The sequence below is a fragment of the Manacus candei genome, unplaced genomic scaffold (assembly GCF_025592945.1).
Source record: "Manacus candei isolate 608988 ecotype Guabito, Panama unplaced genomic scaffold, ASM2559294v1 h1tg000056l, whole genome shotgun sequence".
Classification (NCBI taxonomy): Eukaryota; Metazoa; Chordata; class Aves; order Passeriformes; family Pipridae; genus Manacus; species Manacus candei.
In genome coordinates this window covers 4,026-23,384 of record NW_026138104.1, presented here as the reverse complement: position 1 = coordinate 23,384, position 19,359 = coordinate 4,026, and the positions used below count along the sequence as shown (strand labels likewise).

At 44.5% G+C, this 19,359-nt stretch overlaps 1 protein-coding gene across 1 annotated transcript; it reads right to left on the bottom strand.

The window, feature by feature from the left end:
* Positions 1-1,232: 1,232 nt before the first annotated feature.
* LOC127477765 (serum paraoxonase/arylesterase 2) lies at positions 1,233-15,721 on the bottom strand. The gene is made up of 9 exons (XM_051802624.1): positions 15,579-15,721; positions 11,683-11,753; positions 7,379-7,434; positions 6,328-6,493; positions 5,112-5,238; positions 4,085-4,285; positions 3,340-3,421; positions 2,686-2,814; positions 1,233-1,753 (listed from the first exon to the last, which is right to left on the bottom strand). The coding sequence occupies exons 1-9, from the start codon at positions 15,650-15,652 to the stop codon at positions 1,595-1,597; spliced, it is 1,065 nt and encodes a 354-aa protein (XP_051658584.1). The 5' UTR covers positions 15,653-15,721; the 3' UTR covers positions 1,233-1,594.
* Between the last annotated feature and the right edge of the window lie 3,638 nt (positions 15,722-19,359).

Here is a 19,359-nt window from a genome sequence, read left to right as displayed (position 1 = left end):
GTTATTTTCTCTATCTTGTAGGCACAAGTACTCCTGTGTTTTCAAAGTACTGGACTTTCCATGTACTCTCCAGACTGGAGGGGCTGTGGCTGGTGGTGGAGCAGACTGCAGGAGGGGACAGCAAAGCTAGCATAGCAATTGGCACCCCAGGGACTGGCTCTCTCTCCTCCCAGGCTCGCCCTTCAGGAGCAGCCTGTCTTTTTTCTCTCCATACAATGGGGGAAGGACTGCAGTGAGGAAAAGCTACTGCATCAGCTGAAGGATACAGAGGGGCTGGCAGCCCTGGGGAGGTCTGTCTGGTGGAAGCATTTGGAGGGGCTGCCAAGATGCTGAGAAGGGCCAGTGCAGGCATGTGCAGGAAGCACAGCAGCAACCCCTGCAGGAGAGCCACCACAGGTAACACAGAACCTTTAGCTGGATGTCAGCATCTCTCACAAAACTGGAGGGCTGATCACAGCTGGGAACTTGGAAGGACAAAAAGAGCAGCAGGAGCTGCTCTGTGGGTAAGGATATCTACACTAATGCAAGAAGAGCTCACTCCATGAGCAGGAAACCAAGTGGTGGCCAAAACAGGGGGTTTTGGCATCTTGCTGTGCTGGAGAGCACCAAAGTGATTTCCAGCTTCAAAGGACATTCTGTTCAGTTCACTGAAAGTGACTACTAACACTATTGCAAAACCACCAGCTGATGGAAACCTGGATAGGCTGTTTAGCAGTGTGAGACGTTATCAGTAACTGATGCTAGATAAACGGGAAGGGGTGCCTGCTGCACAGTAGCACAGTGGGAATCAGCTCCAGACCGACTGAAGATAAACACACAACATGTGTGACCAAGGCTTGGGGGTAGTCACTGTGGCAAAGTGTCCAGAAATGCTCCCTTTTCTGTGACAGACAACAGTAATTGCTAATGCACTTCTCAATGAAGGTGCTCAAGACGTTTCCCACTCTTAAGAGTAAAAAAAGCTTTTTCAAACTCCCTTTGGAAGACTCAGTAAGAAACCACTCTGAAGTGATACCCCACTCTTTTCTCAATAGAATTAAGAAAAAATTAGGAACCTGAAGTAATGTTAGGAAATGGCTTGAAGGGGGAAGGGGAAGTGGATAAAACTGAAATAACATTTATTCACCTTCCAGTTATTCTGGAAGCATTAGGGAAAGCCAATAGGCAGATTCAGAAGAATCTCACACAGTCCCTGGGAAGGCCCAGGGGTCAGTCACAAACACACACCACACTGGTAGTCAGCAATTCTTATTTACAAAATCAGTTTTCTCATGGGAAAAAAAAAATCCAGCCAGCAGAGATGAGTTCAATGTCTGACAGTTTAGTCATTTGCAATCTGAAACTGAACTTCAAGGTAACCCTTTGTTACTGATATGGGGTCCTCCCCATTACACAAATAACCTAATTTCTCACCTTCAATTACATTTCCTTCACTATTGCGTAGAAGTCTCATTTTGGAGAGGAAGGCTAAAATACATGTCTATTACTGCAGTTAACCTTTATTGGAACAGTCTTGTTGTTAGCAAATCTAGCAGAAACTGAGTTCCCAAGGAATTAAATCCTTTCCGCTGCAGCAGATCTTACCCATGACGAGCTATAGCTCACAGTAGAGAGCTCTGTGGTAGACTGTGCCAATGAGCAGTTTTCCCTCGTAGATGGCTGCCACTGAGCTCCCCTGCAGCACAGAGCCGTTGTCAGCGTAGACACGTGTCACCACAGGCTCCTCTGAGAGGATGTTCTGGATGCGCAGAACCTGCCAGAGGGGGAGGACACATCTACTGAAATGGCCGCAGGTGGAAATGGTCCATGTATGGAGGGAACATCAGCATGTTAACTTAAACAAACTAATTAGGGTGATCAGCTGCTGATAATTACAACCATGTGATCCCTGTGATAGGGCCTTCGGGGAAGCACAGTCCATGAAGACTGAGTTTGGGGGGGGTTTTAAGTGGTTGTGCGACAGAGACCCCATGTCTGTAAGGAAGGCAGTCATCCCCACTCCAAGGAATGTGCGCAGTTTTTTCCTGCTGAAGAGTTAGTTAATATCTTCTTATTTTCATGCTTTTTCCAGACAGAATAAACAAATGCCTGGTACCATAAGTCTACTGCTATTGAACATGGTAATTTTGAGAAGTGTCTTACAGGGCGCTTCAGACAAGGCTGAAATCAAATGGACACCAACCAGCCAGCTGCACTTGTGGCCACTATTACCCTGAGGCCAGTACCTCATTAATTTCAGAAGGAAAGAAGAATTACAGTGTCACCTACTGATGAATCACACTTGCCTTGATTAATCATTACTGTGCAAACGTTTCTGGTCATGCTTTGCACTCATCAATCATGTTTAGTTTGGCAAAGATGTGCTGGCTTGGTAATCAATGCAGTTCATCAGAATCTGGGTGTGGCCACAGCTGCACAGAAAGCAGCCTAAGGAGTCCAAAGTGACTGAGCTACTGGGTAGAAAGTGTTCAGTTGTCACCCGAGGATCTGAACAGGTGTTTGTTAGTGAGTATATGCTGTTTGGGCTTCCACTTGAAAGCAGAAGCCAGCTTGGTCTTTGCTTTCACAAAGGCTGACCAGGCCCTTCTCTATGTATTGCAGTTACGTTATACCAGGGTGATTTGAACAAAACAACTTCTGGGCACAGATACAGCCAAGAGACCAGTGATGTCTCTCAAGAAGCACCTCAGAGGCAGGAGGATTTTCAGGATCATAGTAGAACAGCTTCATCCCATTGGGATGACATCCTGTCCAGATGTCTCCAGTGTGAGGTTCAATAGACAAGTTATCGACCAGAGTGTCCAGCTGTAGTGTCTATCCAACAGAAAGCAAAAACAAGAAGTTAAAGCTATCATAAGTCCTGGAAGTAAACTACAACATAATGAACAGACTTGTCCAAGACTCTCATCTGACATCTTAGATTTATTTTTTTTAAGAAATATTTTCTCCCCCAGGATTGTTTTTCTTTTCCCCTGGTATGCATCATCCCCACCTCTACACCATGAGAAATCTGCTTGCTGCTCTGAGCTTCCCCTATCAGCTCATTCACACCTATGTGTTTGCTGATTCCTTCAGTTCTTTGTGCTCTGACCCACACTGCCTGAGGCAGACTTCCACTGTGGCTCAACAGCACGCCCAAGGATTCCTCTCTGGTTGCTGGAGGGAGGGTGGAAGACCTGAAGCTCTGTAATAGGGCACACAGCACCTCTGCAACCCCACAGCAGGAGCCACCCAGACCAGAACTTTACACACAATCATGTTGATATCTCAAGCATTCATGGGGACTATTCTGTCCAAAATTGACATTTGTCTCTTTTTTATAGAACAGCAGCACCTTACCTTCACGTGAGTTAAATTCCAGTTAGTGTGTTTTTCCATAACATGAACACTATGATCAAATACATCTGCAACATAGATGTACCTTCAAAAGAAAGCAAAGCACTTCTCAGCAATGTATATGAGTAAGAAGACACGAAAACCAGACAGTTCCTTCCATGCAAGCCCAGCTCTTCCTATGAGGAATGCCAGCCCACAGTTCTCACACAGCAACAGACATTGCAAGCAGGCCAAAGGGCACTGAAATGAAGCCAACCTGCTGAGATCCTAATGTATCTTCACACTGTGCCAGTTCTTCTATTGCAACACCAAAACAGACCTTGGAACTAGAAATCCCCAGTTATGCCTTTTTTTTTTTTTTAATTTAAGATCACCTGTCCACACCACAGGACTGGTTGATTCGGGCACACAGACTTTAGGACGGTAGAACGTTCCCCGCTTGCAGAAACTCTGCCCTGTTAATCCCTGCAAGCAATACAGACAAACTCCTGTATCGGCTGCTTTAAATGCAGCAACCTTTGATCTTACTGCCCATGAACTACGATGCAAAGGAGCAAACATTGCTGCTGAACACCAACACACACAACCCCGTGCTGCAATCGCTCTGTACTACTTACACTGCACAGGCAGCACCTTGCCCTATATGAACCAGCTTAGACACCTGACCACGGAGGTACCATATGTACAAATCAGGATCTCTGGATTCTTCTGTGTGATCAAACAAAATCTAAGGTAAGGAGAAACTTACTTTCTATCAGGTGAAATGTTAATTCCATTGGCTGAACAAAAGCCAGTTGCCACTTCCTTAACTTCTTTTGGACTGTAGTAAACAACATTTGACCAAGTTAAACCCAAGAACACCTCTAAGAATATCAAGATGAAGTCGGTGAAGTAGTGGTCATTGGTAGCATAGAAACTATCTGGCCCCATGGCTACTATATCATTCACACTAAAAAAAAAAAAAAAAAAAAAGAAATGGAGAAAGTTAAATAAAATAATGAAATAAGACGTATGAAGAAACATTTTAGGACTGCCCAGAATCCAGGCAGGACATGGTCATCCCACAAACATAAGGGTGCTGCAATTAGAGATGGTACTGCAGATAGACACTGAGCTATTTAGATCCTTTTAACTCCTTTTTTTGTTTGTTTTTTTGCGTGAGCCAGGACTGTGCAGTGCTGAGACCTGAACAGGACTATACGGCATCAGCTAGAAATCTAGCTGCCTGTCCATAAGCCCTTGGAAATTCTTCTCTCTTTTCATTACGCTCAAGTGAAAAACCGAGAACAGGCAGATGCTGTGACAACTTTATCAGTCTGGTTCTGTTTATCTTACAATCATTTTGCAGTAGGACAGACCAAGAAAATTTTGTATTGAAAAAAAAAGAAAAAAAGACAAAGCTAAATCTATGTTTATTTTTACAGTGTAGCATAGCAAATTCAGAATAATAAAACATCGGAGATTCATATCTGCAATGACCTAAGAGTGGGCTACATGAAAGGAGAAATGGATGCTAAGCTAATTCACTGCCATCAATCACAGCAGTGCTTAAGACTAGTTGAGTGGGACAACTATTAAAAATCTAATTTACAGAAGAGATTGGAGAAACATTGCTTTTGATTACATAGATAAGAAGTAATCAATAAGAGAAACAGGGATGCTGGTTAAAGGGGAAATATCACATATTAATAATACCTTAAAACCAAAAATCATCCTACATTGGATTTCATTCAAAGCAGCCTGTTCTAGAGGAAGATGGTATGTGGGTCCCATACCTTGCCAGAAGATCATGTTGAATGGTTTTCAGGTGTAAAAGAGAATTGTCATCTTCTACAAATTTAAACAATTCTACTGTGCTCTTCTGATGGGGATGGTTCACAACAAAGAGGTACACGGTGTCATCTTAAAAAAAGAAATGGAAACAGTTGAATTCTCTGCAGCAGCTTTCATGGCTGAGCACCCCCAGTGCTGATGCAGCCTCTAGTACAGAGCACATGCCAAGTTTGGTGCATTTGTGTCAGGGCTCTTCAGAGGCAGAGGGACAAGTATCCATGTACTGCAGGATGCATCTGCAACAAGGTCCAGATCTCCAGCTACATTTCTCCCAGCCTCACTGAGGGACCTGCTGGGTAAACTACATGTTTGCTATTTCTATCAAGGAAGAAAGAAATCACAACCTCATCCTTGTGCCTAAGCCAATGGGGTTTGCAATCTGTGAAACAGTCCCAGTCAACTGGAAGAAGAATCTCAAAGAGCCAGTTTGGGCTCTTTGGTTTGTTTATTACATCCTCTGAGAAAGCAGAAGGAGCTCCTGTATCCTGTGTAAGGCTGTAGCCCTTCTGCCCAGCCCTTCTGGTAAGACCCTGAATTAGCCACCACTGATTTCTCCAACACCTTCCCTTAAAGGGTGACTTGTATGGAGACACAGGTCAAGGTGCAGCAATGGTTCTCTTAGTATCTGCAGACTTCTATTTGCCCTGCTAAAATCCCCAGTGAAAGGACAGGCAAAAAGATACTTTATTGGTAGTCAGAACCTGACACAGGAGAACATATCTTGGAGAGGAGAACCTGGCTTGGCCAAAGAGTAACAGAGGTTTTGGTAATTTACAGAGACTTGATAATTTATCGTTTTGCCACAAAAGTTTCCACTCTGGGCACTACCAGTTGGTGAAGGATGTATCTCCTCAAAATACCTGAACCCAGTGTGAGACAAGTGTAAACTGGCAAAATAAATTTTCTGTGGTTTTCAACTCAAACTTTTTCATGTTTCCTTTCCTTTTAATATACAGGACATCTTTCTGTTTTAGACAGACTGAGGTCATGTGCAAGGTTGTTTCCTTTGATAGATGACATTTAGAAAATAGCCCAACAAAGACAAAAACCCCCAAAACCCTTTTGTCTCCTTGCAAGAGCAAGCTATTATGGGTGCTGCAAAGGGATTTCTGTTTGTGCTCTTTAGGACAATATTTGCCACCACCTCAAGCTGTTTACCTCTGTCTACATAGGTGCTGATTCCATGAGGGTTAAATGATGACACATCAAACCCTCGGCTGATTCTCAGTTCCACTGCCCTGGGAGAGTCTTCATTCAAATCCATCAAAAATATTTCACCTGGCTTGTCTGGAGCAAAGCTCTTTAATCCTGGATATTTCAAGCCCTATAGAATCAAAACATAAGAAAATTATTCCTGCATAAAAAGTAAACAGGAGCATCACAGAGCTGAAAATGCTGGAGTCTTGCTCTGACTTGCAAGAATACATCAGGATGTCCCCCTGCTTCAGCCTGCTGAGCCACAATGGAGGTGGAGGGACTGGCCCTGCTCTCTCTCTCCAGCCCTCAGTCACAGTGCAAAGGGAGCAAACTGTATGCAGGGTGCAAGGAGCCACGCCCAAGGCACCACAGCCCCACTGCAGCCACACTCTGTGTGCCAAACCCCTTTACAAACTGACACTGGGGGGAACCAGGCAACACTACAACATGGTAAAGCCATGAGGAACAGCAGCAGCGCAACAGATCGTGATTTCTGGTATGCATTTTGCAACATTATCATTCCCTGGGTGTCCCTGGAACACGTAGATGAAAACATCAGCTTTTGTTTTAGAAAATGATCACCTGCCATCCTGATTGGAAAAGAAAGCTGGAAAACCTATGTCCTAAAGGCTAAAAAAAAAGATCAGGAACAACATAATCAACAAACAAAATCTGATTTTTTTTTTAATTTTGAAATTCAGACATCTTAACATGGGAGAGGATTGACATTTCAACATTTCAATGAAGTAGCATGAAAGAAAGTCAAGGTTACGTGGGCAGATAAGTCAGTGCAATATACATGCTTCAGAGCCACCAACACCACCTCTGTGTCAAGAAGTGCACTTGCTCAAGCAGAAGGGAATGACTGCTAAGCCAACACAAGACTGGGCTGTTCTTAGGGAGCCAGCCAGCCTTGTAGAAAAAAATTCTCCCTCCTGATTTTTTCACCTATGGCTTCTGCAGGTAAGGAAGAAAGCAGGCCCCTGCATGGGAAGGTGCCATGGGCACTTACAGAGCTGATGAAAGCTAGTCCATTGGGAAGTATGTCGATGTCTTCGGAACCAGCTTCTGAAAACAGAGATAAACAGGATTTTTCAGGTGACATTAGATATTTCCCATTGAAAAAAAATCCTCTTTAGTACAATTCCAGCTCTCATGAATGCCCCTTTCTGGTATGACTGAGCACGCAATGAAGTTCAGAGGAAAAGATCATTCTGCGTTAAAATTGGTAGCAGAAGACAGCATGTCAGGTTAGGAAATAGTACTGCAGCTCACTTCGTTTTGGGGGCTTAGGGGTGCCCCTGCAGTGGCCAGACAGCCTCTCACCCAGCTCCATGTGCCCCCAGACAGTGTGAGATGAATCACCAGGTTCTGACGACGATGTTCTGCAGCAATTAGTGTGGGCAACGAGATTTCCAGGGCAGGACCATCCCCATGACTCGGGCCTCAGGCTTGCATAAGGCAGCTCTGAGAATTGTGCACGCTAATTCTCCTGGTTGAGCTAGGACACTTCACGAAGATGGATTGCTAAATATTTAGTTAAAGCTCTCAAGTGTCAGAGAACCTACTATATCCATAACAGCTAAGGGCTTTAATAGTTAGACCACACTTTTCACTGCAGGTAATCATTTCCAATATTACCAATTCCTGTATATCCTGTAATATTTTTCCCTGGTAGGAAAGAAGATAAAACAAAAGCCCTTTAGTGGAGAGGAACCAGAACCCCCAGTTCATCCATCCAGGAAAGTTTCTCCCCAGCTCAGACCTGGGAAGATACAGTGGCACAACTTCTCACTGAGGGCCAGGGTCAGCACCTTCTCAGCCTCAGAAAACCCCTGCTCCACTCCATGACTCCAACAAGCAGAGCATCCCTGCCTTCTGAAGAGCAAAAGGTCTGAAGATTCATTCTGGGGAGAGACAGCCTGTTATCCCACCCCTGGGTTTTTGTCTGAGTTTTCACTGGGCTCAGGCAGGAAGCAAACATCTGCACTGGTGTGTCCAGAGACACAGTGTCCTCTGCCAAGGGAGGTTTAGGTTAGATATTAGGAAGAAATTCTTTACAGACAGGGTGATGGGCAGCCCAGGGAAGTGGAGGATTCTCCATCCCTGGAGGTTTTTAAGAAGAGACTGGATGTGGCACTTAGTGCCATGGTCTAGTAACCATGGCGGTAGCGGATCAAGGGTTGGACTTGATGATCTTGGAGGTCTTTTCCAACCCGTCTGATTCTACGATTCTATGATTTAGAGCCTGTATTTTCCAATTAAAGTTTTGAATTGGGGCTTTTTTTTTTATCTCAGCTTACACTCTCATTTAAACCAGCAACTCCTTTTCTTTGCCTTAGTCTTTCCACGTCTGGGTTAATTTATAAAATGGGGTTAGTGGCGATTCTCCACTTCCTGGGATTGCTGGGAGGATAAAAGCACAAATAAATGCTGAGAGGCTCAATTGCCATGGTGACATGAGCTAGACAGACTGCTTTTGCTGGCAGCACACACTGGTGAGTGAATAAACAGAGATAAAATCATTTATCGCTACTGAATCAGTGAGGCTGCCAAGCAGAAAGATGAGCAGGCTAATTGGGAGCAGATAATTAAAAACTACAAGTTTCCAGTGGAAGGAGAGTGCTCAGAGCCCCACACCCAATTGCTTGGGAAGAAAGTGCCCAGCAAAGCACTTTTCAGGCACTTCATGGCCAGGTCCTGGTATGTGTGGAAGCAACTGAGTGCCATCAGAAGAGCAGTGAAATGCTGATTCAGCGCAACCCTGCTGAGCCAGCACCAGGGAGACAGTGAGGAGGGGATGGGGACACAGCCGGCCGCAGGGAAGCTCAAGGGCTCTCCTGTGGGCCCCATTTTGGGAGGGCTGTTGCAGGTGTTATATGGCATGAGAGAAATAGGAACTGCTTTATTAGGTATCAGTTACCTGCAGGATATTGCTTATTTGTATCACTGAGCCCAGCTTGTCCATTCGATTATCTAAACAGGCAGCATTTTAAAAAAATTAACAAATATTGAGAAAAATTACTGCCTACTCTAGAAATGTTGTTCTTTATTTTATCTTAGATTGATGTATTCTGCAGGTGTATCTAACAATAAAAACCCCATCTGGATTTCATGTCCAAAAGCACGAGGCTATTTTGCCTATATCCCAGGAATTGTTCCAGGATGAAAGTATTTCTGGCAACTTCTTCTGTAGCTTCTTGAACTTTAGGAATTAGAACAGGAGATATGGTTACTTTATTATAAACCAGTAACATGATTAGGCACCAATAAAAATCAGAAGCTACTGTTTATTCTAGAAATATAGCCTTTCCTAAGTATTGGTGAATGAAGTTTTTTTGCAATTTTTTATTGGCTTGTTCAATGTTTGCATTTGTGCTTGCATAGCACAGTATTTGAAAAGCAGAATAGATCAAAGTCTTAAAAATAGAGATACAGAAAAGATGAAATTGCAGAAAGAAAAGGGGATAGTTTAAGACAATTTTGCTCATAGCTGATCCAGCCCTGGGACCTATGTCTCACTTAGGAGTTCAGAAGGACTGTTTTAAACATTAAAATAAAGACATAATGTTTATTCAACTTTATCATAGCACTTTAATGGAAAAAGGCCCAGGAGGCCAAGAGGTCCGTGGAGAAAGGCATTCTTACACAAAGGCACCCACAGGAGCAATCTTACAGATCTGAGTACAGCAAACCCTCTGGTCTGAATAGTGCTACCTATGCAGCAACTAGGTTTAGGGATCCTTGATCTCCCTGAATAATATAACCTCCCTAGTCATAGCAAACGAGTTTTGGAAGATATTTAAGTGAACATGCTAACTTTTAAGTTTGCACAAATCCTTTGTTATTTCTCTTTCTGCCACATTGGACATGATGAATTAATTTTTGGCATATTAATTTTTCTAAAGAGCTGTAAACAACAGAGCAAAGGCAAGACAAGGCGCAGAGCTCAGTGTGCAGGGACAGTCTTAGAGGAGCACAGCAAGAAGCAGAAATGAAGCTCTGTAAATTGATCCACTGCAACCTCCAAGCAGAGATGGGTTCTCAGAATTCACCTAATCTCCACGTAAATGTCAGGCACCGAAAACTAAATGCTGTTAGGAAATGAAATACAACTTTATTTTTCATTTCCAGCTTTATCCTTTCCTCAACACAATAATCATGTTGCAAAAAAGTCTTAAAAAGATTGCAACAGTGAAATGCTTAAAAGAATTATATTAATCACCATCAAAAAAGCATTATTCAGAATCTTGTATGAGTAAATTACAGCTCAATCTAGAAGACCTGGAATTTCTTTCAAATGCAATTCTGTACATAACCTCAGGCAAATGAACTCAGCATATACTCATTCGTGGCAGTAATTTGACTTTACAAAGATGCTTGAATCCTGACACAAGGAAGAAGCAAGATTTATGAAATCAACTCACTGACTCAGCAAGCTCAAAGGCAAGGCTGTTAAAGCTCATCCAATGATGTTTTTACATATGCAAAATCCAGGCAAATTTCAAAAGAATTTAAGACATTTCTGAAAATACTAAGGAGGGGAAAATCCCCAGCCATTAAGCTTAAAATTATTATTTGGGGAAAGGGAGACACAAAAAAGCAATCAATTTCAAAGCTATCCATTTTATACACTGGTTATCCTAATCAGAGAGAAAAAAAAAACAAGACAGAAACACTGGTGTGTGCTAAACACATGATCCAAAGTACAAAGTCAACATTTTGGCCACTTTGTTAGCAAACATAACCCCTTGCTCTTTGAAACCACACAGCTGCATTGCACAACCACGCTGGGCTCCTGCCTGCCATTGGCACCACGCGGTACCAGCCAGCTCCTAAATCTCCACAAAATGCAGCACTAAGGCGGGCAATCCTGGCTGGCATTTAGCAGCTGCTCCTTCACCATATGCCTGTGGTCTTCTCCAAAAGCTTGCACCCTTGCAGCATGTTCTGTCTTCAAGATGTCACTACCGTCTGACAGACACCTGTAGGTACCTGCCTGAAGAGCCAACATGCCCTCATCTAAAAGCCAGATCATTTCCTAAGTGGCTCAGCAACGGAGAAGTGTTTGCAAGGTACTCAATTTCAAGAAAAGGAACAGAAACTTTAAATACCGAAGGCAAAAAGCATTATATCAAACTAGTTTTTCAGCACAATTTTCTTCCTGCAGTTTCTCCCTACCTCCAAGTCCGAGTAACAAATGAAAGTCAAATGAGAACTTTGTTTTTTGGGATCAGGCTTGGAAGCTGACTTTAAGAAGCAGTTACAAAATAAGGCTGGACAAAAGCAAGGCACTCGGTTATTTTAAGCACATACCGATTCCTTTAATGAGCCGGCAGTTCGGGAGTGTTACTGGGGCTACTTCCCGTGAAGCATTGAGTCTGTTCCTGCAAGAGAAAAGAGCGGGGTTAACAGCACACAGCCAGTTTTAAAACAGGTAACATTCCTAGTTTTTAGTTTTATTGTCTGCTCCATTGCAGCGACAAATCAGCCATAAGATACTGAATAGACAAACCCCAGAACTGCAGCAGCAAATGCTCCAAATCTCTGTGGTAGTTACGTATGTCCAGGGATTAAGTGGTTGTTCCACACTGAGTAACTTCGGAAACCTGATTTTGTTCATGAGCGTCAGGAACAAGCTTTCATGGCCCACCCCAGCTCAGACAATAAAATAAGACAGCCAAATTTTCTTCAGGTTTCAGTCACTTAACTATAGTAGTATCCCACAGTTAGGACCAGCATTTCAGATGAGGAGGGGACGACCTTCTACTCCAACCCTATTTGCTGATCATGCCACCAGCAGTTGCACCTTCCTCATTTCTTACTCCACATTCAAAGGTAGTGATAGCACTGTTGCGAGGCAAGAGTACTCATTTCCTTACAACAAGCAGGACTTGGTAGTACAATTTTCAGCAATTACCCTGTCCCTTCTTCTTCCCTCCCGATACCACTCCAAGCATCACTCTTCAGCAGTGCTTATTTCATTCACAAGTACCCACGAAACTCAGTCTCTGGCTCATGCTTCACTGAACAAGCAGATACAGACAGGTACCTACACGAGTTCCTATTTCTCAATTTCCTCCATTCCAAGTTGTTTGCAAATTCTTATGAAAGACACCTCACTATCAGAATTGCTGTGTTTGACCATGCTGGTCCACAGTGCTCTAAGAAAATATATTGTATTTCAACATGAAAATGTCAGGGTAGAGTACTAGAATATTTCTTCCTTTTTTTTTTTTACCCCCAGAAGAAAGCATTTAACCTAACATAGTTACTCCTTTGCATGTCTATCCTATGCATGTGTTGAGGCTATTGCTCCAACCACAGGAAATTCTGAACGCAAAGATCCCATAGCAAAACCTTGCCATGTTTATGTTATAGTTTTAGGCATAAACATAAACTAAACGGCAGTATCAGTCAGTGATATGAAAAGTATGTGCTACAGCTGAGCGTCGTATGGTATGTCAGTCCTGCCTGGTTTTAATCACTTAAAATATGAATTGCAAATGGCTTCAATGCTGTATCATTCACATAGGTTGTTAACATAAGGCCAAAAGAAAAGATGAAAAAGGGTAAAAAGTGCAGAGGACAGTAAGGGAAAGGAACCAAGTTAAACCCTCCCAAGCCCTCTCTCTCCAGCCCAGGAGTACTGACAGAGAATTACACTGGCTCCCAGCTGATAAACAGCACGGGAGGAATATCAGCTCCCCCATTGCCCACTGGCAACTTGGCACAGCCAAATCCACCAAGCACCCAAGGGTGGCTCAAGGCAATCCTGCCTGAAGTTTGCACTGCTGCCTGCTTAGGGTTTTTCTCTTCCCTGCTTTCATCAGCTTTTCCCAGGCCCGCTGCAAGCCACCCTGAGCCAAAAGCACAGCAGGAACGCAGCTAGCAGCCAGAGAGGGACGATGATATCCTGACAGCATTCCCAGGGAAACACTTCATGGGCTGGAATGAGAGTAATTCAAAAGGACACTAGTCACAAGGCTGCAGCACATATAGAGGCTTTTCCAAAATGTGTCAGTTTATCTACCTCGCACAGCCTGAGCCACTCAGCCAGATGGCCTAGATAACTAACTGGCCGTACCAAGAACACAGGAGGCCTGCAATATATGGAGGATGCAACTTCAAAAAAAAGAAGGAACTTTTGCTACTTGGTGCAACTGCAATGCACGGCACCTTGTCCCACTGTTTCTCTTTCCAGTTTCAGTCCTACGCCCACTGTTCCACTTCATGGGACACAGAGGATAGGCCTTTCCTTCAGCAGGAACCCGTTGCATATTCAAAGACCTCTCTTTCAGTTTTCCTCATCTCTAGACTTACCAACCCTGGATTTTTGGGTTTTGGTTTTGAGGGGTTTTTTTGACAGGATTGAAAATCACTTCTTATTTTGGTTTTGCTCCCAGTTCTTTTAAAACCGTCAGCATCTTTCTGGAAGTAGGCTGCTGTTTTGAACATAGTATGCAAGTTCAGTGCCCTATGGGTACAGTGTTACAAAATGATAACATTGTATGTGAATATATAAATACATATGAACAATATCATATACACATTGTTCTGAGGAAAACAGTAACACACATTTTATAATTATATAATTCACATTCACATTTTACAAATTAGCTCAGCACTTTCTTCAGAGAATGAGCAGTTTAAAATGTCAATAGGGGCATTGGTGTCATTTCAGCTGGTAACACAGAACTTCACCAGTTTTCTGCTGTATGTGCCACAAAATACCAAACTCAGAAGGAACTGCAAAGACTCTTTGCTGGATTTCTGCCTTCTAGGTAGGGAATGGATAACAGAGACACATAGTAAGAGCTAATTACCCACAGTTTCTCTTAATTGTGTTAAATGACTTTTAGAGTACTTTGTGAACTGAAGTTGTGTGTTTCCAAACTCAGCAATCATCCTAAGACCTCTGCTACGCTGGAGTTTGCTGAAAACACAGCACGCAGGGAAAACCCATAGAGAGCTACAGAGACAGTGGGGATCCTGTTTTTATCAGGAGATTATTCTTTACCAGATTTCCAATATTGCATTTGTTTGTTCAGTTTGGAGGAGATGTGGGGACCGTTGCTCTCTACAGCCCTTCGAAATGTCTCACCCCAGTAAAGCCAGGGAATGTTTTCCAGCTCTGCCATCCCAGCTTGTGTGACTCCACGGCAGGAGGGTTCTTCTACCGCTGTGGTTATCACTAATGCCTGAGGTGGATTTAGCGCAAGATGAAAACACATCTATGTGACATACCTGGGTCCAGGCAGTATAGCCCCCCTTCTGTAATTACCTACAATTACCCAAAATTCAATTAGCTGGGTGTTGTTGCTTTGAAATCGAGCATTTGGAGTCCTTGTGGACATGAGCAAAATTATAATGATGTAGTTGCCTTTTAACACAGTAATTCACCACCACTTTTCTGACCTGAAATGACCAGTTATGTGTTTGGTAGCTTTCAGGACAGAAACTGCTGTAACACCATGGCATGAGGATCATGATATGGCTGGGTATTTCAGCTACAGCGAGGTCACGTCTTAGGATCACCAAAGCCTGTGCTCCGTCAGAGGAAACCTCATGTACACAGGGGCTATTGTTATCCAGAGGTCAGCTTTGGTAGAAAGTAACACACGTTTCTGACAAACTGATTTCCACTTACTGTTTGGCCAGTTGGTGGGAGATGAGGTAAATTCGCAGATATGGGGTTTTGATATACCCCGGTTAACTGCAGCCTCTGTAAAAACAGAGGTACTGGCCCCCTGCCCCAGGGCACCCTCTCCCTTTGGTCTCCTGGCTCCCAGCATCTTCCCAGGGAGAGTTTCACATCCTCCCACTGCAAAGGGCATTTCCATTGCACAAATGCTCCCGAAGTTAGTTTTTGAAGAAAGAGAATGAAAAAGGCATCGCAGTGCCTAGTTTTTCTCTGGGGAAAAACGGTTCCCTTGATAATGATGATGATAGCGATGGTGATGACAACGAAGAACCCTTCCCCTCTGGCTGCCACTGCACTTGTGCAAGTGCGGGTGTCCGCCGAAGTCGAGCCCCAGCCCGGGAGCTGCGGTGCCCGCCAGCTCGAAGGGCGGAGGGGAGCCCTCGCCGCCCCGCGCCCGCCTCAGCCCCGCGGCAGGACCCGGCTGCCGCCCCCCACCCGCGGGCCACCCCCGTCCCGCACCGCCGGCACCGCGACCCGCCGCTCCGAAACCCCGCAGGGCGGCTCCTACCGAAAGGCCAGCAGCCGCTCCGCCACCAGGGCTGCCGCTATCCCGACAAGAGCCACCACCAGCAGCTTCCCCATGGCCGATCCCCGCTCCCGACTCTGCCCCGTCCCGTCCCGTCCCGTCCCGCCCCGCCGCGCCTGCCCGGGCCGCCCCCGGGGCCCGGCTCCGCGCTCCCGCGGGCAGCGCCCTCCCATCCCATTGCCTCCTCGCCCCGCCCGGCCGTGCCCCGCACCCGCGGCACCCTCCGCCCGCCTCACGGCCGGCGAGAGCCAGGGACGCGGGAGCCGGACACTGGCCCTCTGGAGGCTGCATGCTACAGCTCCCATGGGAAAGGCAGGTGGACCAAGTTCCAGCTCTGTTATTAAAAAAAAAAAAAAAAAAAAAAAAAAAAAAGAAAAGTGTTGTACAAAAATAAGTGTGTCTGACCAAGACTATGTGATGCAGAATGTACAAGTACTCCGTGTACACCTCTAGGCTGAGATGTACATGCTAATACATGTGCACTAACAGCAAAGTTTCCCCCCAGAATGATGCTTCCTCCACTGCCATGCTCCCACCAACAGCTTTCTCCCGTGTGCAGGACAAGGGCTACAGAATCCACCTTGGGGCTCCAGGGTTCCTCCATGCAGCAATCTGCTTTTGCATCATCTGCAGCACTGGCCTCCTTGGCCTTTTGCTTTTTTGGGGAACACACGTTAGCGGGTTAATGCCCTCCCTTAGCAGTTATCTTTCCCTTCCCTGCGCAGCGAATGCCCTCACCTGCAAGGTTCACATTCCTTTGCGCTTCCCTGAAAGTCTGAGCAATCACTAAAAAGGTCTTCTCTGCTCTTCTTACCCCTGCCCTTGAGGCCAAGCAGATGCTCCACATTTAACAACACTTAAAGTAAAGCATGCTGGAGAAGAGGAGGCACCCTGAAATATCTTTTCCTCTCCATTTTGCCATAGCTCTTTTCCTTTTTTGGGTCCTTGATTACTTTGGAATTATAGGTAGATGAGATTTTTTTTTGGAGGAATGCATGGGGTTGCTGTGACCAAAGTGCAGGCCCCAGTACTTGGCCCATGTTGAACCTCATACCACTGGCTTCAGGCCATCAGTCCAGCCTGTCCAGATCCCTCCACAGAGCCTTTCTACCCTCCAACAGATCAACACTTCTGCCCAACTTGGTGTCATCTGCAAACTGACTGAGAGTGCACTCAATCCTCTCTTCCAGATCATTGATAAAGGTATTAAACAGTACTGGCCCCAATACTGAGCCCTGGGGAACACCGCTAGTGAATGGTCACCACCTGGATTTAACTCCATATACCACCGCTCTCTGGGACTGGCCATCCAGTCAGTTTTTTACCCAGCAAACAGTGCACCCATCCAAGCCATGAGCACTTTCTCCAGGAGAATTCTGTGGGAAATGATGTCAATAGCCTTAGGTAGACACATCCACAGTCTTTCCCTCATCCACTAGGTGGGTCACCCTGTAATAGGAGAAGGCCAGGTTGGTCAAGCAGGACCTGCCTTTCACAAACCTATGCTGGCTGTACCTGATCCCCTGATTGTCCAGCACATGCTGCATGATGGCACTCAAGATGATCTGCTCCATGACCTTCCCTGCCACTGAGGTCAGGCTGACAGGACTGTTTATAGTCATGCATTGCAACACTCCAGTTGTGTGAGTCTTTCCACCCTATTTTCATGACAGCAACTATCCCACAGATTTTCCTGCTGCTTAATGGCTTCCTGCCCCTCCTGTTTGTTGCACATGGTACATGCATTGGTGTAGATGCACTTCATTTGGGCTATTGATTCTGCCACTTTTTGGGGGTAGGAACCCTAAGACATGCATGACCATTTTCATGTGCTGCTGTGATTTCTAACACACAGTAACCCCTACGTCTTTGCTGCTGGATGTATCTCCATCCATCTCTACCCCCCTGCCACTGAGGCAGCAGACCGAAGGAACTCGCTAGCACACCATCCATCAAACATTGATTTACTACCTCCAGGGTTATCTCTAATTATTAATAATGGTTTTATCCCTTTCTCCCTTCAAATCTAGTTTAAGGGTCTTCCAATGAGCCCTTCTAACTCCTGTGCAGAGATCCTTTCCCCCTTTGAGACAGATGTACCCCGTCTGTCACCAACAGGCCTGATGTTGTCTAGATTGACTTATCATCAAAAATCCTAGATTCTGCTGTTTTAAACAAGACTGGTTCTATATCTCAGGTTTCACAGCACCACTTTATTAGCATAGTATTTTTCATTTATTTATTTACACCACAGTTTAATGTGCAAGAGCATATACTGCTTACTGCCTGGTACTCATTTTTTGCACAAGATGAGTTGCAACTCATTTGATAAACTGTTAGTGTCTGGAGGTGAGATGTAGACAACAGAGATGGTATAAGATTGCAAGAGTGGCCATACTGTGTAAGATGAAGGGTTCATCTAACTGAAGATCCAACAAAGGCAGTAGGCATGGGCTTATGAAGAGTAAGGAAATGGGGGGCAAGTTGGATAAATCACCAAAGATTCTTTCTCAGCTCCTAAATCTTTTCAGCTCAATATGATGAGGTTTACCTTTTTAGTAACTCCTAATTGATCTATGATTCAAGTACTTTAATGCCTTTCCTTGAAGTGAGTTGTGCTTTTACCATATTTTTCGCTGATGTCAAACCAGCTAGGCACCCCGTATGGTCACAGCAGGAAAACAACTACTTTGAGGTAGCAATTCATATGAAACGTGCCTAAAATACATCAAGAAATCTTTCCTGGTCATTTCTCTGCAGTCATTTGGAAAGGAACCTACAGTGACTAATTCAAATGCAGAAATCTGCTCTGTAGATTTCTGAAGGTAGATAGAGCAAATCTCCCTTGAAGTCTCTGCTCATCAAATCACCCTTGACTAAATAAAGACCCTGGGTTTCTCAGCAGCCTACCTCCTCAGCACATCCCCAGCCAGCCTGGCATCTGCCCAATGGCACTGTTGGCATCTGCTGTGGTTTTCCCTCAGCAGCATGCCCCGGCTGGCCAAGTGGCTGCAGCAATGCTGGAAAACCCATGAATGCTCTTTGGTTCCAAATCTCTCTGAGGTCTTTGCTTTGGAGCACTCAGGAGACACTTGGAGTGACCTCTTGCCACATAGCAAAAGACTAAAAGCAGGAATGAGTTGTGTGCATATAATCAGCTGGAGAGGGATAATGTACCAAGCCTGGGAGTGGAGGAAGTGAGCAGAGCAAGAGATAGGAGAAGTCATATGCTAATTTAGTCATTTAGACTCCTCTGCAGTCAAGAAAGGAAAAGAAGCCCTCTGTAAACATGTCCAAGCGTGGATTTATTCCATCTGGGAAAGCATGCATGAAGTAGAACAAGTAGTACTCTGTAGATGCCCAGCCTCCCTCCTTCCTTCTCTCTCCCAGTTCATAATAGATGGAAACGAGACAATTTGCTGAGAAAATAAAGGGTTGTATTTGAAAGTAAAGGGAAATTCTTCTACTAAAAACTTTGGAAGTCTTAAATCTTTCATTTGTAAAAAGTATGTGCTTCCCTATCACATATTAGGATCTTTTTAAACAGATAAGATACAGAAGCTATGTACACATGGATTTGGATTTTACAACAAACTATTTCAAAATGCATCATTCTTCAGTCATTAATGAAGGACAATGTGTTTTACCAAACAAACTTTAAAAAAGCTGAAACTCTCTTTTTATCCAGATTTTACTCTCTCTAATAGTGATGTTAATCTGAAGTAAATCCACTGATATCTGCATTGCCAAAGTATTTCCAAGG